The sequence below is a fragment of the Amphiprion ocellaris genome, chromosome 11 (assembly GCF_022539595.1).
Source record: "Amphiprion ocellaris isolate individual 3 ecotype Okinawa chromosome 11, ASM2253959v1, whole genome shotgun sequence".
Classification (NCBI taxonomy): domain Eukaryota; kingdom Metazoa; phylum Chordata; class Actinopteri; family Pomacentridae; genus Amphiprion; species Amphiprion ocellaris.
Window position 1 is genome coordinate 22,995,902 of NC_072776.1, and position 26,868 is coordinate 23,022,769.

At 41.1% G+C, this 26,868-nt stretch overlaps 1 protein-coding gene across 2 annotated transcripts in view; it reads right to left on the reverse strand.

Moving 5' to 3' along the window:
- Positions 1 to 26,868, reverse strand: part of LOC111575549 (inactive dipeptidyl peptidase 10) — a 259,847-nt gene that overhangs the window by 125,550 nt on the left and 107,429 nt on the right. The window contains exon 1 of one of the 2 annotated variants that reach the window (XM_055015294.1): positions 14,003 to 14,468. The exons of the other annotated variant lie outside the window; for it this stretch is intronic. Within the exon in view, the coding sequence (XP_054871269.1) occupies positions 14,003 to 14,059 (57 nt within the window). The 5' untranslated portion in view covers positions 14,060 to 14,468. Of the gene's footprint in view, positions 1 to 14,002; positions 14,469 to 26,868 lie in introns of those variants that run through there. 2 annotated transcript variants of the gene reach the window in all.

Genomic DNA, 26,868 nt, shown 5'->3' on the forward strand with positions numbered 1-26,868 from the left:
TGGAGGTCATTCAGTATATTCAGGTAGTCAGCTGACCTCATTCTTTGGGAACATAACATTGCTGAACATGGACCTGATAAACTGCAGCAACCCCAGATCATAATCCTAACCCCCACAGGCTTGTATGGTAGGCACTAGCCATGAGTGCATCACTTCAGCTGACTCTCTTCTTACCATGATGCGCCAGTCACTTTGGTACAGGGTAAATCTGGACTCATCAGACCACATGACGGACCAGATTTCTTCCTCGATGATGTTTCACCACTATCCTTCCAGGTTTTAATAATACATTGGATGGTTCCTAATCCGATTTTAGTAGTTTCAGAAATCTCCTTAATTGTTTTCTTTGCTTGATGCAGGCCAATAATTTGACTCTTCTGAAACAGATTAACATCCTTTCCATGACCACAGGATATGTCTTCTAACATGGTTGTTTAAGAAATGTTAAAGCTCCTCACTGCATCAGCTAGAGTTAAATAAGTTGTTGCCTACTGAAACATATTCATCACTGCAGTAATTATCCAATGGAAGGCTCTTACCTATCTGCTTATTTAAATCCAAGTGGTGACTTTTTTTTTGGACAGAAGGTGTATTTTTTATTTTTTTTTAATAAGAAGAAAAGGGGGTGCTGCTGAAGGGTCCACAGTTAGCAAGGTAAAAATACTTTTTTTTAATGACATTTGTCATGAAAACATTCCTTTGTTTTGAATGTAGATTATAGAGTGTAATAACCTTCTATGCCATTGCTCCCCTGTCCTGGCTGGATGTGCAGCACTCCAGTATTGTTGCTTCTCTGTTTTTGCAGTAAAAATGTTAGTGGATGAAAAACTACACCTCATTATATTAGGTAAACTGCAGCCTTGTTCTTCTTCCCTTGGGGTAAGCATGCAACAGTATCTGGCATATTTAAAGGAAACACAAAGAAGTAACTGCATATCAAACAAATAATCCCAAACATCAGTGTGGCCTCAAGCCGACTCAGCCTTCAGCTGTGTTAAGCAAAAGCCTTAAATAGCTCAAGCAAGGCGAAATAATGAATTATGACGTGAAAAGCACAGCAGTGGAATTAGAACCAATCCTCCACTGTCAAAGCAAAGTTAAGCTGGTATATGCAGGATTTCAGGCACTTCTAACTCTGCACTAATTGTCACCAAGCCTGAGAAGGTCTAGATATTTGAATCTTGTCCACAATGACAGGTAAAAAGTCAATGTAACTCAAATTTAGGTAATAAAAAACACTGAACAAAATTAAATTTCCTGTTTTTCTTTGTTTGCTTTTAGACTGTATAAAAGTCTGTAAGAGAATGAACCAACTTCTCAATGATCTGTTACCCCAGTAAACCTTTTCCTAATATGTCTACAGTTTCAATAACTAGTTTTAAGAATGCTTCAATGCAGCATGATGTTCTTTTAGTAAATTCCAAAAACATTTTAAGTAAAATAGACAATACGGTTAGGTAGGCTTTAGGGAGGGCTAGATTGTAAATCTTGCCCCCAGTGAACAGGAAAAAGTCGCATGTTACATGCTGACAACAATTTGCTGTATTTCAAAATTAGTTTCTGTAATGTATTGCGTCTCAGTCAGATCCACCCCTCGTTCATCAGTTTTGGCTTTGAAAAAAGAACTTGGTGATGGCCAAATGCCAAACTCCAAACTTGAGGCTTCAAAACAGTAGTAGGTGATGCTCAATGCTACATCCATCTTTTCTGTCATGTACATTATAATGTATATGACTCATACACACTGACACATACTTAAGTCCTCCGCAAATGCTGACTCTCTTAAAGAGGAGTTAAGTTTTGACTGGGAAGAAGGTGACTTGTCGCTAAGCTCTCTTTTGAACAAAGGTTCACGAAAAATAATCATTTAAATGTGCACTGATAACTACTTACAAGCTGCTGAAGACACAGTACTAGCTACAGTTTGACAGCTAACTTCTGAAGCAGGAGGAACAGGAGGCACTGCTTCTCAGAATCCTGGAAGTCTCAGTTCAAAGTTTTAAAGGTGGTAAACATAACAACTAAATGATGTGGTAAAACATTTTAGCAGAAGATGTCTGATGACATTTCCATTCAACACGTATTGCATGATACCTGTTTGGCGACAGTAGCAATTTGGGTGATTGTCTTATGTTCATTTCAAACAACACGGAGATAACATCTAAGAGCTGCTAACACTTGTATTTCTTTACTTCAGTGTACATGCATGTTGTTTGGCCAAATTTCAGAATAAAGTTTTATTAAATAAATCTGGGTACATCTGCCTGTGACATTTCCCTTTATGGCCAGTATAAACAACAGTATCTGTTGTTTAAACTTTCACAAGGATTCTTTCAAATCATTCATCTCTAAAGCACTGAATACAATTGCCTGCACACCTGCATACAGGAGTCTACTTTAATATATGCAGTATCTAAATTTCTGAGTCATGTGACGACAAAATCAAATGGCAGGGATACTTCATCTTATTGTACAGCTACTGTTCCAACAAGAGTTGCACATAGTATAGCACACATGCCCACGCACTATTTACATGATGACTGGAGGACAGAAAGACTACTTTACATTTTATCAAGACACAGTGACACTTATTCATGCTTTGATGTAAATGTTGCATCTATATTTACTTTGAGTGTCTGTCAGTTTGAATCAGGTGGTTGTTTGCATAATGGAAACTGACAACTGGGATTTATCATGTGTGTCACACTGCAAGAAGAGAACACGTGACAGACAGTATGTATTCTTCACTTCAGCAGCAGTGAATTCTAGGTGTAAAGAGAAATCTAAGATAAGGATTATTTAAATCCCTTAAGACCAACAATTTTCTTCAAAGACAGGAGCAGTTCAGAATGGGGTGCAGGCATTCACTTGGAGATTTACAATCAATTTTTACATTGTTTGACTTTTGCCCGAAGACATTTTAATATTCTTTCTTATATCAAGGTTTTCTAATTCTCATGCTAGCGCCACTGAAGTCACTGATGCGCAAAAAGAGAGCGATGCCTGATTTTATTAGACAAACAATGGCCGGGAGAGGATTTAATGAGACGTATTCATCTGGATTAGACCGTTATAGCGGATCATTTAAGCTCAAACCACCTACAGCATGTGAAGGACACAGGACAATAAAGCTAATTCCATTAATCAGCTTTTACTTACAATTTTCTGCACACATTTAAATGTAATTTTGTATCATTTACATGGTGGGTGCCAAGGTCTTTGTCTGTCCCCAGCAGTCAAATCTCAGATTTGAAAGCAATTAGACACAGCTGACTACATTCCTAGGCAAATTACACTCCAGGCTGTGGATAAGATTCTAGCCATTTCCTTCCAATTCAGCAACAAATCTCATTTATCAAGAGAAATAAAAACTGAAAGGAGAACCTGACATCAGCAGCAATCGGAACAGAAGCTCAACGACATGGAGCTGAATGTGTCTGGAGCAGACAGGAAATTGTCTCTCCGTGTGCGGTTGAAAAGTGGCGCTGCGTGTTTTTTTTATACCTATAGGGTGACATTGGAGGATTCGGCAGGCACTGAGCTATAAAACTGCTAGTTGAGAGGGAATTAGTGGGGATGGAGAGGTGGAGAGGGAAGGACAGCACAGTGGGGAGTCGGATGAAGAGGTGTGCCTCAGCAACTGATTTGATCATCTCACCACCAGAGATGTTTACAATCACTCCTCCCTTGGTGATTATGTCTTGACAAAGGAATACAGAAAGGGCATCTATTTTGCCCACTCTGCCACACAAAGACAAAAACTCCTCTGTGTTAAAAAACAGATAAAGACAAGAGATACAGTGCATGTACAGAATAACTTAGCTGTTACCCTTGTCAGATCTTAATTGGGTTAAACTGCTACCTTCACCCTGCCAGAACCTGGGGCTAAGTCACTCTGCTGCCGGTAATGATGGCGGTAATACCAGCTGACACAGTCCATGATATTATTAAGCCTTGTTTCGCTGTCTAAGCCACATGGTGTTTGTAATAATAGCAGATATGTATGCCAGCATGCACAATCATAAAGAGCATGCTCATGTTCTGAATTGTGTAGGAATTTAAGAATCAGGGCAGCGGCATACTATCAAGCAGGATAATGAGGGAACTCTACCTGAACCTGACCAGGTTAGGATGTTGAAAACTAAATACCATTGTGCATCATTGCCTTCTTTTATTATCAGGATGACGTTCATAGTGCCTTCAAAACCTGACACTTACAAAAATGACTCATGCAGTGATTTTAAGTAGGGACAAACAACATTTACTTCCAAGGTGCACGAAGAAAAGGAAAAATAATCTATAAAAAGCAAGTCCACACATGTTGGTCTGCCCATAGAGCTGTGCTCAAGGTCTTGGTTAGGGTTTCACAGTCACAACACAGCCTGTGTAGCACAAGGATCAGAGCAGCAGGAGATTCAGCTGTCCATCTGTGTCTGTACAGGATGCGTTCAGGTACTGAGTGTATGTCACCTGCATGGTCAGAGAACAAACTGTGTCTACAAACTTACAGCATAAGTGAATGCAAGTTAGGTTGCACAGTGGCTTGGTGGTTAGCAGTTTTCCTTGCAACTAGAAGATTCCTGGTTCGCATCCCTGCCTTCCTGGGATCTTTCTTCTTTCTGCATGGAGTTTGCATGTTCTCCCTGTGCATGTGTGGGTTTTCTCTGGGTACTTCAGCTTCCTCCCACAGTCCAAAAACATGCTGAGGTTGACTGGTAACTCTAAATAGGTGTGAATGTGAGTGTGATTGTTTGTCTCTATATGTAGCCCTGTGATAGACTGGTGACCTGTCCAGGGTGTCCCCTGCCTTCACCCTAAGTCAGCTGGGATAGACTTTAGTGCTCCATGACCCTAATGAGGATTAAATGTTGTATAGATAATGGATGACTGCAAGTCACAGCATGTGTGAACAGCTGGACAGAGGAAAACGAAAGCAAACAACTAAACATTATGGATGGGTAGACAGACCTTTTGGAAAAGATCATGGTCTTTGTTAAAACAAACCAATGTTAGCTAACTTTACGTGCAAAGACCAGTATCATGTGTCAAAGTCCACAGCTTGGTGAACTGACCGTCCACTGTCTTACTTCAGAGGTTCTGTAGTGCTACATCAATTTTACACAACTTCCATTTTTGCTGCAGAAAAACACTTGTACATGGGAGACACCTCTTCTGGAAATAAGTCATTTTAAGCATTGAATCCAAAAAATGTTTTTCCACCAGCTGATTAGACTAGAAGTTATCATCCATATCATAGCAGTTGTCCCAGAGGCCTTCTCTATTTTCCAACTACCTGATTTACTGTAAAGTACACATGGGCCTAAATGACTTAGTATAATTAAGGCTCAGCAATTTCCTACAACAGCTGGGCAGTGTAGTTTATAGCAAGTATTACTCAAACTGATGTAAATAGTAGAGTTGTTAAGGACTTTTTCAAAGCATGGATTTTTCCTCATTCTCCTGTATTTACAGCATCAGTGCTACAGTGCCCATGTTAATAATAATAAATAAACATATCAAGCAGTACAGCAGTGTGGCTCACTGATGTGTTTTTAATAGCTTCAGGATAACAGTGGAGTCCTACGTCACAGAGGAATAAGATATGTCAGACTTCAGATATACCCACAACAGCAGGACACAGTTCTTGCCGGTCTTGTTCTTACTGACAGCAAAGAAGTTGCCAGCCTTAAAAGTCAATGGTTATCCTTAAGCGTGGCAATGTGAAATGCCTAGAGTAAATTACCTTCTTTGCATTTAAATGACACGTTGAATCCCGGAATCTCTGTTTCAAAGACAAGTCGGAAAAAGTGTAACAGACATGTAGGTCTGAATAACAGAGCTGTGAATACACTGAAGTGGATAGAGAAAAATGTTTTGTGACTTACTGTATGTTCGCTATTAAGATTAGTGCAGAGTTGTGTAAGAAGACCCAGCAAGGCTAATGGGTTGAGAACACTGCTGTGACTTTTAGGGGGCTTTCAAACTCTACACCTTTTTGTCTTGAAGCTTGTCTAATAATAGTGATTTAGAAATGGGTCAGTGAAAGTACAATGTTAAAGGGTTTGTTGTGGTAGTGTGGGGTGAGGAGGCTGTTTGCATGCAATCTTTACAGTCAGGTTAAGTGAACATTCAGTGCTGTAACAGCCATTTTTTAGAGACGGCTTTAACTACATTGTTTCTTTTCCTGCTTTTGTGAGGTCTTTTCATACATCATTGTAAAGTAGAGAAACTGAAAACTAAAAACCTAACGGGCTTTTCTTTGTGTAACTTTTGCATTGATATTTAGTGTAAATGAATACATATAATCTACTTTATTTTACTGTAAAAATTAAATGAGAACACCCTGAATATCTGTAATAGTGGTTTATTGCATGTGGTGTATTTGTGTACACAGCTACAGCTAGTAAGGTTGGCTAAAGAAGAACCCGGAGGCTGGTTTGTAAAAATGGGATGAATGTTTACAACAGAAAGCTTCAGCAATATTTCAAACATTTTCCTTTATATTATATAAATACATATGAGTATGAATGTTGATTACAATCAATCTGCTCCTGCATTTTCTCAGATCTCAGGGAGAACAATGTAAAACTAAGCTGTAATAAACTATAAACTAAGGGACAAACCAGCATGTGGGTATGAATATGCAGCTGAAAAAGACAAGCATGCCTGGATGCATCCATTCATTATCTATACACGCTTAATCCTCATTAGGGTCGTGGAGGTCTAGAGTCTCCAGGGGACACCTGGACAGGTCACCCGTCTATCACAGGGCTACACATAGAGACAAACAATCACACTCACATTCACACCTGCGGACAATTTCGAATCACCAATTCAAGTCAGCATATTTTTGGACTGCGGGTAGAAGCTGGAGTACCTGGAGAAAACTCATGCATGCACAGGGAAAACAGGCAAACTCCATGCAGAAAGATCCCAGGAAGAGGAGGAAGTGAACCGGGGATCTTTTAGCTGCAAGGCAAAACTGCTAACCACCAAGCCAGTAACTAGCTACTAGATTATTTTCAAATGTATTTATTCGTTTATTTTTCATATGAAAGCTGCAGAGAATTTGAGCTTGTTTCCCTAACAAACACTGCTTTTTGCAACTTTTCCTTTCTCCTAATCTCTATAACCGAAGTAAAGGAAGTGAAGAGGGCAAAGCTATGACAAGCCATAGATCTTTAAAAGCCACCTTATTGGGAAACAATAAAATAAAAAATAAAAAAATAAACTGTGAAACCTGTCATCTGGTCACAACTGGTGCTCACCACAGCTCATAATGTAGCCTACAGGTCTGAATGCTTTACTCATCCATGTTCAGTGTTGAGTCGAGAGAGTCAATTGATAGATATGGTGATTTTACTATCTGTCAGTCAATCAGTCAGTCAGTCAGTCTGTCTGCCTGTCTATGTATCTATCTGTCTGGAGTGCTATCAATAATACTGCCCTCTGAGACGAGCCTTTGATTATCTACCCCTGGGAGTGAAATCGATCCCTGTCTGCCCTCAGTGCTTACTATAAGTCCTGAAAGTGTAGAAAACGTTGTTTGCCAGAAACACTCCTGCACTCCATCGGAGCTGGACTGATGAACTGGTGGTGAGTAAAGACCTGGCAGGAGCCACCCTGTCAATATTAATGAGAACAGTATTCATGAAGGAACTTGAAAATCATTCCTGTAGTTCAGCATTTAGGAGAAACTTGAGGACTACAATGTTTTACACCTTTAAAAAATACAATTTGTTTGATGTCTTGCACTTTCACATGTCCATAGAAGGCAGGAAGCAGTAAACTGCACACAGGAAGCTCATGCAGTAATCTGCCTATGCCCATGCTCTACTGTATATCAAAGAACACACAAGAAAGGAAGAGCTTGCATCAGACAGTACGTGTCTCTCAGGACGTTTGTTGTTGTAATTGCTTCTTTTGTTGTCTCTGTTGTTCAGGAGGCAATTCTGTGGTTCACTCTGAAGCGAGAATGGCCCGTATACCCAGCACCGCAATTACAATTTAAACAGCCTAGGCAAATTTATTGAATCTCAATTAGAGCTGAGAGAACGTTGCCTGAAGCAACTTTACATTTGCTTTGCATTTTTGAAGCCAGTCAAGGAAAAACAGGCCTCTACAGTGAGCCATGCATTCAGAAAATATATCAAATATGGATGAGTAGCTGAGCTGTGTGTTTTACCTGCAAGTACCCCTGCATTCACAAGCTGTCCCGTTATCACACTCTCTCTCTCACACACACACACACACACACACACACACACACACACACACACACACACACACACACACACACACACACACACACCCTCACAACTGTTCACTGTTCCTTATTCCTGGTATCTCAGGTTTGACTGCAGTCTGTCCTCTTGTCTGTGTCCCGACTGATGACTCAAACTTTGTAATTGCCTTTTAATCCTTTCGTGGATAGAACATGTGTCAGCGTCAGTTAATTTGGGGCACCGGTCGCCTCGGGACAGTGAGAGGAGCTTATGACATGAAGGTAGCAAGTGTAAGTCACCACCCAGGCTGCGGCAATTTGCACAGAGACCTTAACGTACAAGAGCCACTGCTTTTGAGCAAAGCTTAATCAGAACCACTGCATTAAACAACACACAATGACCACTGATGGAAAAAAAAAGGGAAACCAAACCTATGTCCTATTTCCAGTGAGTACAAATAAAATAGGACTGTATCTCTGAATCATTAGTAAGCACATTTGTGATATTTTCAAAGTGCCCTCTCCTGTGCACTGCCTCAGTATTCAGCAACAGATGAGTGCAGATGTGGGCTGAACATTTATTAGGATGACCTTAAACCACATTCATACAAAGACATCCTTTACAAAAAAACCTCCTTTCTGCAGGCAGTTTTCAGTCCCTTCCCTGAAAATTCTGATCTTCTCCTACTTGTTCTTTCTTACATTCTTTCCCTTCCTTGAATCAATTTGCTGTCAATGAACTACCCACAAAGAATACAGATATACTATTATCATTATCTCACACTGAAGAAGAATTTATTCAAAGCTCAGGTTTTGGCATCTTTCTGACAACTGAACTCATGTAAATGACAACATAACATTTCGATAACATACAAGTCCAATGCCAACAGTTCTACTCAGAATAATATCTAGTCCCCTTCCACATGAGATGTGTTTTCCTTATCATTACTTTACTTGGTCATTCAAGCTTTGCTGCGCAGAATGATACGTGTGCAGGGCATGACACTAGTCTAATGTTTTAACATTCTTTTGGGGTGAAGCTGCACTCTGCTCACTGTACACTATATCCAGGTAGAAGATGTGTACTGCAGCTATCAGCAGGATGCAGGGACGTCACACATTAGACACAAGTTTACTTTTACTCACAAAATATGTGGGATCATCTTTAACATTAGGGTTGCTATTGCAGGTAACAGGAAAAAACAAACCTGGTTGAGGTTTTGTCAGGTCAGGTCTGGTCTCCTGATTAGTTTGTACTAACCCATCATCCTCTTCCTCTTGATCCTTGTTAAATAAACTGATCATTTATACAGTTGGACCTGTCCTCCCACATTTTCCTCTCTTTCCCTCTGTACGTTCCTTCCTTTACATTTCTTACTCTTAATTCTCCTCAACACATAATTTCCTTTGTAACCCCTTCTTTCTCTTTCTTTCCCTCTCATCCCCTTCCCTATAACTCTCTCCGATGGCCCCTGTGAAGCAGCAACAGCAGCTGTGTCCTGGACATTTTCTCCATTAGTGTGAATTACAGTTTCTCAGGCCAGAGGATCACAGCGTGTGAAAGTGCACCTCTTACTCACAATGGGGAAGGCATCCTTTTCTCCTAACGCTTGCCTTTAGTGCCAAGCACAGACAACAATGGCTCCATTAACAAAGCCAAAGAGGACACTCTATCAAGCCAGGTGCTAAGTCTATACACCCCACTGGCTGCACAGAACCTGGGCCGGAGCCGGGGTCATACACAGAGGTCGACCTCTCAGTCAGCTTGTATTATTTCTGTGGTTACAGGAGGCAGCAGCACAGCTTGAAACCAGCCAATGTCAAATGAGTCAGTTTGTTCTAAGATTTTTCTTTCAGGGAAACCTAAGAGCGATTGGCCACATTGTATGGTTTCAGTGCCAAGACTGTTCCAGTACTCCTGCTCAGAGTTGGCTGACTATACGCATTCTCTTGAAGTATTTGAAGAAAAGCAGAAGTAGTTAAGTGTGGGCTGTGGTGGCACACGAGTGCTATTTATCCAACTTTTTATGAGGTTTTTTATGACTATCAAGGTTTGCTATTAAAAAAATCCATTTATACAATCTTTATAATCTCTTTATCGTGTGTGCCAGGACAAGTTGCCAGTATATCACAAGGCAGATGCATATATAGCACAGAGAAAAGCAGTTAAACAGACAATTTCTAACTTACCTAACCTGCTTATCTCTGGACAAGCAGACTAGAGAGGAGAATGTGAAGACAGAGAGTCCATCCAGTGGAGTCAAACTGAGACACTTTAATGCAACTGCATCCTCCTCACACATTCAATCCTTTAATCTTTCAGCCCTCTTATTTAAATGAAGTTTCTTCATGAACTGATTGGTGTATTTCCTAACAGTAAACAATAAAATTGCTCCTTCCAGCCTCTGGCAATGCCCTGGCCCCTTCTTCTGACTTCCTTTACATAGAGCCACCTTCTTGAAAAACGCATTAAAAAAAAAAAAAAAAAAAAAAAAAAAGTCCAAATCACAACACTGCAGCCATTATATCTGTGCCCTCCATTTGGCTGATTTAGGCTGACTTTAAACAAGACAACAAAACATTTCTAAGTGTGACGTGATGCCATAGACTGTACCGATGCACTATTCTACATGCTTTACTTCATGTTTGCTGAAGAAGACTCAGTCCCACTTGTTCCTTTTTATCACAAGTGATCATGATCTGATTAACTACAATGAATCCAAAAATAACACTCTGTTCACTGACATCAATTCTGAAGACAAACAAAAAAAAAAAAAAAAATTGAAATAAAAAATGTACATCACCCTGACAAATTACCAAATTGTGAGAATATAGCAAAGTGAGCTATCACGGCTGGTTGTATCCCTGCTTGTTGTTTTCCAAGTAGCATTAAATTTTAATTGTGGCACATTCTCCTTACTGGGGTTAGTGCAGAGCCAGTTATATCATTTTATACCGTGCATTCAGTTTTCTTTTCAAATCCTAGCTCCTGCTGTACATTACCCACAGTGCACCTCATTCAGTGAAAGTTCTATCAGAGATTCAGAGGTATATAATGACTAACCTCAAACAGAAGGGAGGAGCAAGGGACAGAGGTCTGATAAGCTCTCTTCTTTCTTTTAGGGGGGGATTTTAAGGCAATTTAAAGACTTCAACTCAGCCCTCTCATATAAAACCACAACGTGTTTTATACGTCTGTTTTGACATACACAGCTGTCAAAATGTCAAATTCATTAGCGACATGGTTTGACTAAATATAAACCAGAGGAAAAGTGGCATGGCTGTAATAAGCACATATTTTCTTCAAGTTACACCCACATTACACCATGGATCACCAATCTGAAAAGACCTCATATATTTTTAATATTTTGTTGTTGTTGTTGTTGTTGTTTTTACCATAGACATGTTCAAAGTGAACCTAAATTCTATCATAAATCTTAAAAGCGACTGTGTGGAATATTTCCTTTTCATATAGCCCCAGTTATTCTGAAAAAAAAAAAACAGCGCATCAATATTTAATTCTGCTGTATTAAGGGGCATGAACAAAAAGATACATGTAAGCAGCACGAAAACTGCCTTGGCTGAGGACTATAAGGGTAATTGTCAACCAGATGTAGGTTTTTTTTTCTCCATCATATTTGAATAGTGAAAGTTTTCTTTGTTCTGCTTTGATGTAGACATAAACTCTTTGCGTGCCTCTACCTTTATGAGTCAGGTTATTGAGGTAGAAATCCAAGCCCATTTTAAGATGAATTTTCAGGATGCTAAAACTGCTGGTGCAGTTCCAAAACAAAGAACAAACTGGCTGCCAGACTTCAGCCCAAAAATACTCGACATCTCAAGAAAGAAAGAAAAAAAATGGAGGGTTATGGATTTATGCCCGACAGTTTCCACCAATGTTTTTTTGTTTGGCAAGATATTCAGAGTTTTTTTGCCACACTGACAAACAAAAGAAAGCTTTCAATGCAACAACAGTGGACTTGACTGTAGCAAAGGGAGTCACACTAGAAAAACAGAATTACTTGTCCTCCGCTATGCATTTAATAAAACAGCTCAGGGCTCAGTTTTCTCCTTCACCTATTATTTAAAGAGCTTTGCGTGTTTTCTCCTTTTGTAATTCCCTCAGCATCTTCATTCAACTTTGATGACCCTGTTAAGAGCCTGCCACAGAGCCAGGCATACGCACTGTGGGCTGACAGAGACTGGGACAGTAATAGCTTTGGCTCTACCGAGGCACTGCTCTCACCCCCGACAAACGTGACGCCGGCCTGCTGCACAAATCTTATGCAATAACTCCCTACATAGAGTGCTCTAAAATTCACTCAAGCTTTTAGACTGTGTACAGTTGGTTTACTGCCATTTTTGGTGACAAATATCTGATTCATCTGACTTCAAGATCAAAAAATGTTTACATTTTCATGACAAATGCTGTTTTTTTATATATATATATTCTGAAACAATTTACTGAATATGTCTAAATAAACAAAAAGGGGCCCAGCAGCTTAATACAAAACAGAAAAACCCCAAACAGAGCAAAACAAAACAAAAACAAAACAAAACTGCAGGCTCCATTAACAGCTCCATGCAGTTCTGATCACATGTACACTATCACCACTAAATAAATCTGTGAACACTGCTCATACACACAGTCAACAACATTACTTTATAAGGTCTGGGGGCCACAGGGTAGCATCCACTGAGCTTTAAATATAGAGGAAGAAGTATTGAACGCTGTGAGCTCTCATATTTCAACCACATCTCATGAGGCCTTCTAATATTTCAGGAACAGAAACTCAATTATGAGGCCGAGGTTTTGATTTCTTAGAATAATAGGGCTACATGGCTGAATTCAATTAGGAGCAGCGAGAATATATTTGGCTCTCTCAGAGGAAGGCCCACAGTGAAACAGATGGAATCGGAATCATTTGTAGAATAAGTTATTGGTTTAATAGAAACGTAGATTGGCTGAGTGGAGGTTACGTGTGCCTGGAGGAACACAGAGAACATTTATAGAAGAGGAAATCAATAATTGATGGTGATGGAGGCTCGGCGGTTTGGCGCAAACACAAGTGCCTGGTTGTCAAGTTGCACACGCCAGTCCTGACAAGAACCCTGATCTCATTCTTCTGGGGAAAAAAAAAAAAAAAAAAAAAAAAAACAGTGCCGTGCGCAATGCCACCTGTGCAAAGGTAAACCGAGAACGTTTAACCCTCCGGTGTAATGAGAACGTTTAGAGGTCCCTACAGTGGAGACAAGGTATTTGTCTGGCAGGGCAAAATGAGCACATTGTGCATTTTCCCACCCTTAAAGAGATTTTCCAGGACCGTTGTCTTTCAAGGTGTAGGGAGCAGCTGACAAGAGGCAACGGTTGAATTACAATGTACCCTGCGCAGTCCTCCTCTCTCCCCTCCACTGATAGTGCATGTGTCCACGGCGTTCAGGATTTCTGTGACCCATCTCGACAGCTGACAATGAACTCTACGCACAACTGACGACCATTGTTTCAATACCGGCATGTGCAGCCGAACTTGAATGAGCCCCTCTGGCTGTAACCACAGCCTCATCACCTGCACTGAAAACTGATGCCGATGGAGAAGCCAAAAGCACAGCAGCCAACCAACCACTGGGCTTTTACACATTTCACTTCATGTGGCAACAACAGCTGGCCTTTAAACACATCAAATAAAGCTATTGCTACTGATAATGAACCCTGTTGAACAGCTTAAAGGACACGGATAAAGTGGAAGATCAAGTGAAAAGAAAAAGCCAGTTGCCCACCTCATCCTGCTGCGGTTGATTCGGTCTCTGATTCGGCTGCTCCTTGGTAGCTGTCATTGTAAACTCCTCGTACGGTAAAACTTGGTTGAATCCTAAAGAAAACCGGACAGATTCCCGTTCTGAACGCAAAATAAATCAGTAGAGAAGAGGGCAGGTTGCGGCGGAGGGCAAAGCGCCGTCTTGTCAACAGCGGAATCTTAAGCAGGAGTGGCGGAGCAGAGGGACGGATCCGTCACGATTGAATATCTGCGAGGTCTTGGTGAGCGTCTGACGAGGAGCCAACGCAGCCCGTGCGTTCACATCACCTCCGGGAAAAGGGAGGAGAGTTTCGGACACGTTCGTTATCGTACCGAGAAAGCCGAAGTGCTCTCACATTTTACCACTTCTCTTGTGCGTCTTGGTGAGGAAGCGGTTGGTCTCTGCCTCTGCCTGCTCTCAGTGACGCCGGGATTTTGGAGGATTATAGCTTCACACAGAGGAAGAGGAGGGGGAGGAGGAGGAGGTGGAGGAGGGTGCTCAAGTGGTCTTGTGATGGTTTCCCGAGAGGGTGGGGGAGGCACTGGCTGGAACCTGAAGAAGAAAAACGCTCATAATAAGAGAGTAAGAGTGTGTAGAGTATGAAGTGTTTTGTCCTAGCAGGCTGTTTTAGTGGCACCAGACAGATGCGTTGCTTCTGAATATGAGCGCTGGAATCCTGCATCAAGGAGCTGTCCGCGGTGCTGAAAGCCCGCCGCACATTCATCTTCATTTCAGCAGCACACAGCACCTCCGCTGTTTATCATGCACTGAACACCGGCGACAGCCTCAGTTAGACGGCACCATATCTAGCTGCAAAGTCGTGTTTTTTTTTTCTCATACACAGGCTCCTCGTTGGCCTCAAGGCGAGGAGCTTAAATGGTCAATAAAAGGAGAGTTAACGCGGCTCACCACAACTCGCTGCGGGTTGTTAAATGCGTGCAGAGCAAGGATGCTGTTGCAGTGGTGTTTGGAGCACTTAGCAGAGAAATGACACCTGTGAACCGGCCGCTATATCAAACTTACCGCAGGGCTTATGAGGGAGCGAGCTTTGCTGTGGTTAGAGACTTAACTTTATGGAGCTGGAAGCCCACATGCAGAAGCAGCGTTGTCAACACAGACACAGAATGGGAGACAGTGATATTGAGGCTCATATCTTTAATGCCTGCGCCAGACATGGATCGATACTTTATATCTGCGTTTGACTCCGGGTGAATTACTAAGCTTGTTAAGGATTGTGAGGCGTAATAACTCTCACACACAATAACCTCTACTACACAAGGCACACCAGTGGAGGAAAGTGAACTCCATTTAGTCCTGTGCTGTACTCAAGCATTAATCACGGGTAGGACCCAAAAACCTTGTAAAGTCTTGATCGTGGTAATTCACCAATTCTAAATAATATTCCAGATAATATAAGAACCGAGGGCTGCACAGTGGCTTGGTGGTTAGCACTGTCGCCTTGCAGCTAGAAGATCCCCAGCCTGGAATCCTTCTGCGTGGAGTTTGTATGTTCTCCCTGTGCATGCATGATGGGTTCTCTCCGGGTTCTCCAGCTTCCATCCACAGTCCAAAAACATGTTGAGGTTACCTGATGATTCTAAATTGTCCATAGGTGTGAATGTGAGTGTGATTGTTTGTCTGTATATGTAGCCCTGTGACAGACTGGTGACCTGTCCAGGGTGTCTGTCTATCTATCTGTCTATCTATCTGTCTATCTATCTATCTATCTATCTATCTATCTATCTATCTATCTATCTATCTATCTATCTATCTATCTATCTATCTATCTATCTATCTATCTATCTATCTATCTATCTATCTATCTATCATCTATCTGTCTGTCTGTCTGTCTGTCTGTCTGTCTGTCTGTCTGTCTGTCTGTCTGTCTATCTATCTATCTATCTATCTATCTATCTATCTATCTATCTAGCTATCCTTTATTTAATCTGTTTATAATGACAAAGTCTCAAATGACAATGTGGAAACAATGTAGCAGTGTAAAAAAATTACTCCATTGATGAAGAACCCATTGCTTATTGTGCAGCTCCTCTCTCCTCTCATTATGGGCTTTACATTGAATTTTAGCTCATTGTTTAGCTGTTTGGCCCACAGATCTGTTTTGATTCTCTCTCAATGCTCTCATACACTGCATGTAGCAGTTAAGAGTTAGATATTTCAGATATTATATCAGATATTTCTCAGAGGTTGGTCGAGGAGAAACGGTAGGCCAAATTAAGGCTGCTCTGTTCTGTAACTGCTGGTGTGTAACTGTTGAAAAGTTTACTATGTCAATTGATGAGAAGCTGATGAGGTGACAGTGTTGGGTTCACAACATGTTTCTGTTGCCCCCACTGAGATTTCAGTGGTCTTCTATTTGTCTAATTTAGCTCACTTAGGTGTCTAACTTAAAACACTCACCTGAGAAGAAACCATGAGAGCAGAGAAAGTCCTTACTTCACTGCACATTACTTTAGATTAGACAAGAACTGAGATCAGCACGCCTTTAATACAGATATCTGGCTTCTATGTGCATCACTCCAGAATCACTTATGACTGACCTTATCCAACAGAGAAGGTGTCTGGGAGGATTCTTTTAGTTCAAACAAAGGAAGAATGACTTTGTTTTTTTGACCTTCACATGCTGTTTGTAGATGCACAGTGTCAGGCAATGACAACTGGTGCTATTCTTGAATATCGTCCTGCTGCTACCTCTGCAGCTTTCATCCTGTCCGCTTGATTAAGCATAACCTCATATTCTGAGTCAGGATGTGCTGTCTCACTCTTTCTCAACTGCCCCTTGATAATTGCATCCATTAATTCCTTCAACTTATAAAGTACAACTGGTGTCTCTAACAAAGGTAGGGTGATTTTAAGGACGTGCACAGATGCAAAAGACTTAGGTATAAAACCACTGACTCCCACATAGAAATAAATGTATAGGCTTCATGTTTGAATCTACTGCACACATCATACTGTTATCATAGCATCAAGTACAATGGAGTGGTCTATCAAAACATAATTTGGTGGTATCCAGATTCATAGTACACACTCTTTAATAACTGATTTCATTGTACAGTGTAGGGGCAATGCAGGGGTGTAATGGTCACAACTAGACAGCTGTGGGTTTAAACCTGCTGATCAGCTGGAGCCTTAATGTGTGAAATTTGCATGTTCTGCCTGTGCCTGTGTGAGTTTTCTCTGGCTCCCTCCCACTGCCATGCAGGGTAGGTTAACTGGTTAATTCTAAGTCTACTATGAGTTAGACCTTTCATAACACTTAGTGCTGCCAGAATGATCTACATTTCATGATGTTGTCACACAGTGAATATTGCATGGTGTAAATACATGCAAAAACAAAGGGTCACTATAAAAAAAAAACATTAAAGGTCTTCGATGGAAGACCAATGTCACATCACGTTTGTAATATCTTAGAGAAGTACAACTTATCGAGCTTTGAGAATTTTAAAAATTTAAAATTTGCTTGTTTGATCTACAGGGTGTTACGTGGACTCGCCCCACCCCCCACGTCTGACTTTCTTAAAAGAAGGTCTCTCAGCAGTCTCAGGACCACGGCCTTCTTTAGAGGGGACTGTGAGATCCCAAAGAGAAAAACAGCCTTTGGATGAAATGTTCTTTCCCTGAAGGCCAGTAAGATCTGAACAGTCTTCTGCTCTCCATAAGGGAGTGTCCCATGTAACCAACCTTTAAAACTCACCTTGAACAGTGGCTGAAAGTGAACCAGTCTTGTCACCATTGACCTTTAACTTCTTTGTGTAATTTTTGTAGTGTGCTTTTATTGTGACCTATTGTCCTATGTTTCACTGTTATGTTTTTTTGTTTTTTTTTTAACCTGCCTAGGGACTGCAGATGTAAATTAGTATTGTTGCTATAATCCGGCATCTTTACGTCTATTACTGTCTAAATAGACGTTCATTAATGTGCACTGTCCCTATCAAATAAATGAATAAAAAAAGTTAAGGTTAATTGTGAATTGGCCATCAGTGGGAGCATGCATAGTTGCGTGTTTCTCTGTGTAGCTCTGTGATCAACTGTCTAGGAGGTACCCACCTTTTGCCCAATGCCAGCTGTGACAGGATCCAGCCCCCCACGGCCCTACACAGGGTAAAGTGGGTAAAACCAACGGACGGATGTACCTTGTGAGTACTATGTACCAAAATACTTTGCTATTAATTATGCAGTAATGCAAAGGCAATCAGCCTGCCATTTGCTGCAAACTGAACTTCACAAAGAGACAGCTAATTCATCTATATCCTATTGCCACTTTCTCCTGGAGAGAATCGTAGGAGACCGGAGTCTATGAAAGGTCACCAGTCCACTAGGCACTCACACAATTAGACAAATATTCCCACCCACACTCACACCTACAGCCAATTTAGAACCACCTCTTAGACTACCATGCATGTTTATGGACTGTGGTTTTGAACCCAGTACTGGGAAGTAGGTGCTGGGTTCATGGACCACTTTACATAGACAGCACATTTTCTGTTACAGAAAAAAAAAAACTATATTTGGTAATTTTTTGTTTTCAAAAGTGTTCTTGGGGCTCTCACCATAATCTAGAATTATTCATAAGCAGATCCTTTTTCACTAGGTTTCAATCCATACATCAGAGCAAATTTTAAGAAAGTTTTAAGAAAATTTAGAGCTCATCAATATAGCAGCACTCATACAGTTAAGCATAAATGCCTTTCAGCAGTATTTTGAGATTTTCAGCATTTTCACTCTGAGATTTAGATGGTGAATTTAAAATTGTGTATAAAAACAGTCAGAAAGGCATATACTGTAGGAAAACAGTCCTCATTAACATTTGCATTCAAATAAATACATGTTGTGGGGAGGTGGAAACTAAATACTGTGAATAGCTTTCTTGTTTTCTAGTTTATACACCTGCTTAAATTTACTTATATAGTATGGACTTGGGTCACATCATTAATGTGCAGTAGTAACTAAAATCTCATCTAAAATAACAATGAATGAAACAGTGGTGCATCATGTTCCAATCATACCCGTCCTGCCCTCAGCGGACGCTCACAATCTTCCAGGGAAATGCTTCATGGTGCTCTTCAAGCATGCTTCTCAGAGCTGCAGCAAATTACCCTTTGGAATCAGCTCCGCATTAGTGATTACACGTGAAACCAATATGTGTACCACAAATCCAGACAAAAACTCAGAGAGGAATAAAATGAATAAACGAAATGAATGAAATAAAACTGAACATTTTTCACTTTCTCTTCCCATAGTACACTACCATATATCCTCTACTGGACATATAAGCATAAATTTTCCTACAGATATTCAATCATTAATTGTCCAATATGTTGCCTCGGAATCTTAGGCTGAAGTCTGACGACGGTGAAGCTGTCATCATTTTCATAAAATCAAAAAGTGACTCCTCGTATCCTGTCATTTGTGAGCCTTCTGGAGAGATGAGATCTCATTTGACAGGAGTGGAGTAGAATATTGCAGTGTTGAAAAGCAGTCTGCTTGTATTATAATAAAGACACAAATCGATCTGCGTGCTCCATTTTGTGGACAGAGGTAATCAATCCACTTTGAGAGAGAAGTTGGTCCAAGGCAGCCAACAGTACCACACAGTGCTGCTACTGGATTTGCAATGTTATGAGATGCAGACCTGATAATTCAGTTAGCACAGCTTGATTTGTCATGTGTTTTATTATGTCTCTGCCAGAACATGTATGTGCACAATGCATTGTTTCAATATCTTAAAGCTTTTTCATTACTGCACATTTAGATTTCCTTATAGCTTCTCATATTATGTCAGTCAGACCTGTTTATTAGACCTGTATTGTTACTACAGTTACTAAAATTACACTTCGTGGCCCCAGGGTGTGATTTAAGGTCATTATGCACCACATGAGGAGCTTAAAATTCATATGAGTGTTGAGACCAGACTTAACACTATTTTTCTGTCCAACATGGTCACCATGTTACACAAGGCAATCACAGGTCCCTACATTCTCCCTGTGACTTGGCCAAGAGACACCGTGACTAATCATATTGTTCTGTCCTTCACATTCTTTAGTATTCCATATGAAAGCATCTGTGACTAGTGTTTCTGTACATAATCTCTTTCTGAATAAAATTGAAACTAGAATCCTTTGCTGTCACTCTTTGGTGGTTCTTGTCTTTTTTCCTTCTCAGTCTGTAGAAAGAGTAGGACCAAAATGTGTGCACACAGTCAATGGACACACACATGAAATTCATTTGATAAAATTCTTCTGACCTGAAATTGACAATGGCTTATTTTCTGTAGATTCATCTTGCTTAATGTTGTAAATGGAGATGGATGTGTTGCAGAAGTCGCCATACTAAGCAGGACAAGGCAGGAAATTTAGACCTGCCAGTCTTGTCCAGATGTCCAGATTGGCAGATTTGGGCAGCAGATACACCACGTGAAATTGTTGGTAACTGATGAAAGAGTAGGCAATTGATTTCAGACAGCAGAGACAAAAGTTAGCTTCTAGTTACCAATAATTGCTTTTTCTGGCTGAAATATCCATTGCCAGATTAATTTTTTAGGGATATTTGGCAAAAAAAAATAGCTGTGGGGACAATTTACACCTCCACCTACTGTTTTTTTTTTTTGTTGTTGTTGTTTTGCTTTGTTTTGTCTTGTTTTTAAATATGAACCCTGTTACCAATAAGTTTCCAGGTTATGGTAATCTGATGAAAGACAACATTATCCACGAGGTCTTGACACTAGATTTGTACACAGGACCAGTCCATAAGAAAAAGCTGCACGATTAGCTAGTAAGTGAGTTGACATTGAGTTTCAGTGGTACAATTAACTCAATGCATCTAAAACTGGGTAGTTGTCTAGTTTACCTGGTGGGAAATCTGGCTTTGGAAATAATAGGTGGGCAATTTTAACAACTGTATCTACACAGAAGACAGATGTTTCTGACAGGATTTAAGGAAGCTGTCTTTGTTAAACTGGAACAGTCATCTCTAAACAGAGTAGGAGGTCTATACAAAATCATTTATCAGGCACTTATAATGTGGTCCTGAGGTTCAGTTTTACCACAATTAAAACCTCAATCATTTAAGTGTTGGGTTGTTAATGGACTGTGAGCCAGATGATTTGGGGGAGTCAGAAATGACAAAACATTTGAACTACCTGCAAGAACCAAAAAACAAGAGCAAATGCCTTTTAGTGAAGCATTCAGGAATGTATCTGTCTGACTTTTACAGATAGCCAACATCTACACTAGCACCAGTTGATGAAGGAATGGAAAGAAGGAACCACATTCTTCTTGTATTCTAGCATGCATTAAGTTAGGTATAATATCCCTAGCATCTTCTTCTAATTGGAAAAAAAAATTCAGATAAAACTGGGGTTTTTTTGTTTGTTTTTGTTCTTCATTCTGCCGTAATGTTCTCTTTTAATGGTCAAAGTGAACGCTCTCAAAATGAGGACTAGCAGTCACATTTAGCAAATATCTCATTCTCTTGGGTAATGCAGCCTAGCAATAAAAGACCAATTCACTTAAAACAAGAATTGTGTAAAATAATTACTTGACTTCTTCATAAACAATATTGTGTTAAAACACTGCAGTGAAATTGAAACATCTCAGGGAAAATATCAGGATCCTCACCAGCTGATAAAGCTTTTTAAACACAAGCCCAACATTGTTCTTGGTCTGTATATATCACTATCATGACAAATGTTAGCTGACAAAAAGACTGGAACTAAACAAGGTTACATATCTTATAAAATGATGCCACCTTCCAAATGTTTTAAATGTGAATATTGTTCTTGCTGCAGCCACATGAACACAAGCATGTGGAGAAAACCAAACCTGACAGGCCTAGTATACCTAGTCCAGGTGGATAAGCCATGATTAGCCATCATTGTTTAGGGAGAGGTCTAGCAGTGCTCATTTTGTTTCTCAACACCACAGGTCAGGTCATTAGCTGACAGAGAAAACCAAATGACAAACCTTGGACTGTTTTGGCCTCTGGCTTTCTAGGGGAGTTGCTTTCCAAGTATCCAAGCTGAACCACTTTAAAACAAGGAGCAGGGCACTTGCTTTTCAGAAAGCTGAACATAGATTTACTCCAATCTCCAGCACAGAGTCACAACACAGAGTAAATCCCCTGTCAAATATTTCAAGGAACCGGGAGAAATGCCAGCAGAAGACCTTCATATCGGCATTGAGGGCGGACTAAGCATATCTCTCACCCAAAACACTGACACTCCAATATTGACATCTTGTGTTTGACCTGCTCAACCCTCAGAATGTCAGAGACGTGAAATTAATGTAAAGTAAACATATTGTGTAACAAATGTACAAACAGCATGGGGTGGTCATCCTTGAAGGTCAGGAAAGGTTTTTGCTCTTACAAAGAATGTGAGATGAAAATCGTGAAAAAAAAGCCTGCTTCATTTTATGTAGGTGTGTTGAGTGCATTAGTGGCGCTCACATTAGCATAAATTCCTCTTAACCTTTGCTTTGTGTGCACCACTTTCAGATGGAGACTAATGGAGTTTGGATGTGTAGAAGAGGGAGTGATGCATACATCGGATGTGCTTGAATGATGAATGCATATGATACCCTTCAGAGGGTTTATTCCATGTAAAGGTAAAGGTTGTATCTACATTGGTTATCCTCCATTCGAAGTGGCAGTTAATGTCTGCCTATGCTACACAGGGTAATATGTTGGGCTTTCAGTGTGACTACAGTATGTCACTGTCTTTGTAACAGTAATATAAGTGGACACAGGGTGGAGAAAGTGCTTTTAAGGTTTGCTCAGACAGAACCCAAGGTGAATTTAAAACAGAATGCATTGCATGTGAAATCAATGGAAAGACACAAGCTGGTGCAAGGTCACCCAGGGAGTAAACCTGAGGCAAAGGTGCAGAAACAAAAGGAAACATGAGTGAAACTGAAGGGAATTAACTGACATACATAATGAATTCCTGGTGCATAGTTCCCTTAGACTCCATCGTGCAGGCAATATTACATTTGCTATCTATCTATCTATCTATCTATCTATCTATCTATCTATCTATCTATCTATCTAGCTATCATTTTTAGACCAACAAAAGTGTTTTTGTTGAATTAGCCCAATTTTGAGCTTAAATTTGGTTGATTTTATACTGGAAACATACATCTCTTTTATTTAGTACAAGGACCCTGAGAAAGTTGACTGTTCTTTCTTTTTTTACAGTTTCTGACTGACAACTTTTTTTATTACCTGGTAATACCAGGTAATAAAAAATTACTGCATAATTATAATGAACAAACTGGTTAGCAGAAATCGCCACCTTATCGCGGTGGAGGGGTTTAAATGTCCCTGTGATCCTGGGAGCTATGTTGTCCAGGGCAATAACCCCTGGTAGGGTCTCCCAAGGCAAATTGGTCCTGGGGGAGAGACCAGACAAAGAGCGATTCAGAAAACCCCGATGACAGCACGCAGAAGGCAAGCCGCTACCTCGTCCGGACCAGGGAAACCGCTGCCTCTCCCTGGAGCCAGGTCTGGGGGGAGGGGGCTCGTCAGAGAGCACCTGGTGGCCGAGCCTTGGGGCACCATGGGGCTCGGTCGGGCACAGCCCGAAAAAGTAACACGGGGTCACCGCCTGGTGGGCCCACCATCCACCGGGCAGGAAATCAGGGTTGGGTGCTAATGCCAACCAGGCAGTAGGCACCAGCGTACCGCCCCCTGGTGGCATAGACTAGCTCTGGGGACGTGGAACGTCACCTCACTAGCGGGGAAGGAACCCGAGCTAGGGCAGGAGGTGGAGCGATACCGGCTAGATATAGTTGGGCTCACCTCCACGCACGACAAGTGTTCCGGAACCAGAATCCTTTTCCGGAGTTGCCCAGGGTGAGAGGTGCCGGGCGGGTGTGGGGATACTCATGAGCCCCCGGCTGAGTGCTGCTTTGTTGGAGTTCTCCCCAGAGAACGAGAGGGTCGCCTCTCTGCGACTTCATGTTGCGGAGGGGAAAACTCTGACTGTTGTTTGTGCTTATGCACCGAACAGCAGTTCGGAGTACTCGGCCTTCTTGGAGTCTCTGGGTGGTGTCCTGGAAGGGGTACCACCTGGGGACTCCATAGTTCCCCTGGGGGGGCTTCAACGCTCATGTGGGCAATGACGGACAAACCTGGAGGGGGGTGATTGGGAGGAACAGCCTGCCCGATCTGAACTCGAGCAGTGTTCTGTTATTGGACTTCTGTGCTAGTCATGGGCTGGCCATAACAAACACCATGTTCAAGCATAAAGTTGCTCATAACTGTATTTGGTACCAGAGCACCTTAAGTCAAAGGTCGATGATCAACTTCATAGTCGTATCATCAGACCTGCGGCCGTATGTCTTGGACACTCGGGTGAAGAGAGATGCTTTGTACTTACAGATAAGTATCCAACAAATATTTTATAGATATCCTATACAGTATACACTAAATAATGACATTGTAACTTTGTGGCTGTAATCTAAAATGTTAACCAAACTTTCCATCCATGCATTATCTATATCCCAGGAGGAGGCTAGCCCAGCTGACTTAGGGTGAAGGCAGGGGACACCCTGGACAGGCCACCAGTCTATCGCAGGGCTACATATAGGGAGACAAACAATCACACTCACATTCACACCTATGGACAATTTAGAATCACCAATTAACCTCAGCATGTTTTTGGACTGTGGGAGGAAGCCAGAGTACTTGGAGAAAACCCACACATGCAGAAAGATCCCGGAAAGGCCGGGACGCGAACCATGACTCTTCTAGCTGCAAGACAAAAGTTCTAACCACCAAGCCACTGTGCAGCACTTAACCAAACTTTCATTATTCGAAATGCACATAATAAAATAAAGAAAGCACAAAATAACAACCTTTGAGGACAATAGGTGCACTTTTCTATTCATCATGAGCATGAGACATGAAAGTGAGATGAGCCTATCTGCATTTACTGTTGATGACTTACTGCCATTCCCAGCAGGATTCATGTCTTCTTATGCAGCGGAGTTACAGCTACACTGATTGCATTCGGATTGCTCCGGGATCTGACTGTTATTTCTCTGCTCTTCACATCAATCGTTCGCTCTTTTCAAGATGTGCTCGTTCTGCAGCTTGTTTAAGGTCTGCTGAGGTTCTTTGAATGAATACCACACTTGGTGCCTTGCTTCAAACACTATGATGCACGGCATAGTGAGAATAAAGGCAGTGGCATTAAAGCTAAGCAGTCTGGGCTGAACTGCTGGCACAAAGATCAAAGACAGCGCTTTAAAAGATATAAGTTTAGAGTTTTGCTTTGGTGCATTTGATGGGGGTTTTTTTTTCAGCTTTTTTTCCCTTAATAAAGTGTCAAGAAATGGGAGACGAGATTGTTGCTGGCACATATATGTTTGTAGGTGAACATGCCACTTCAATAATAGGGCCAAAGGAGTCACAAACACCTGCTATAATTTTATTTATTTTTTTTTATGATCGTATAATTGGCAAGGTGAAAAGTGAAGTATAAGGTAGTGAGAGTGTGCAGTAAGGGTGAAATACTTAAAACTACCTGGCAGAGTTGTGGAGTGCCAGAAGAGGAGTGTGTGGGGGTGGAGGGACAGAAGAGGGGGGAGGTGGAGAGACAGAGAGTGAGAGGGAAGAGAGCCCTGGGGAGGTGTTTTGCTGAGGTGTCTGCTGTTGATAAAGTATTTATGACCCTGGGGCAATTTAGTGCAGACACTCAGGAACTCCACGCTGCCAAGCTGCTGATGAAAGTTTCATGACCAAACTCCACTGTGTGCCACTGTGGCTTAGCCGGAGCAACTCCACATTCAGTGCATCACATTATTACAGCGACTGCACTTCTGACTGGGAGCAATATTATCACCCTGAACCGCTAATAAATAGCACAGTCAAACTTTTCACTGGTTGGCGCTTCTTCTGTACACGTCTTTCAGTTCAGCCATAAAACAGTCATTTTGTTGTAAAGAAAAGCCACAAACACTGAAAAATAATGGTCACAACAATCTGATTTGGCCCTTACTGCTGTCTCCAGTAATATTGATTGAAGGGTTCGAGTTCTGTGTTCGACAGCAGAGTGGAACCACCGCTGCCGTTCACATTGGACTATGTTGTTTTCGTTGTTGGGTTTTTTACTCGGCCGAGTAATGTGACGATCTGCGTATGTTTATCCGTCCGTCTGCCTATTTGTCTGTCTGTCTGTGCGCAACATTACTCAAAAACAGACTAACGGATTTGGATGAAATTTTCAGGGAAGGTCAGAAATGACACAGAGACCAAACGATTAGATTTTGGCAGTGATGCAGCTTTTAGTCTGGATCCATGGATTTGTTCAAGATTTCTGTATCATTGCAAGATAGCGGCACAGCATCACTGTAACTATGACAACAAGTGAAAACTACATCAGCTGCATGCTGACGATCACATGATTGTGATCCTACTACAAATCAACTGCTGTGGACTTATCAGGACTTATCTGTCGGATATGCTACAAGGAACAATTGATTAAATTAGGGGAATGTTTCGGAGTCCCATCAATTCCCGCCGCCCGCTACATATTTAGGTCATGTGATTTGGTATCCGTGCATAACGTACACACGCATAACACACACCTGTGCTCAATACAACGTCATTTTCTATTAAAGATTTCATCCATCAGAAATGATACAACAACTGAGCAGCCTTGGTGGAGTACTGCACTCTCTTAGTGCTTTTCTTGTCTTGCTTGCTTTTGTTTTGTTTTTCTAAGCCATACTGCACACATATCTGTTTATTTCATCAGTTTCATCTTTTTCAATGAATGCAAGGAAATGCCATTGACTGCCTATTGTTACAAAAGTAAATCAAGTCTG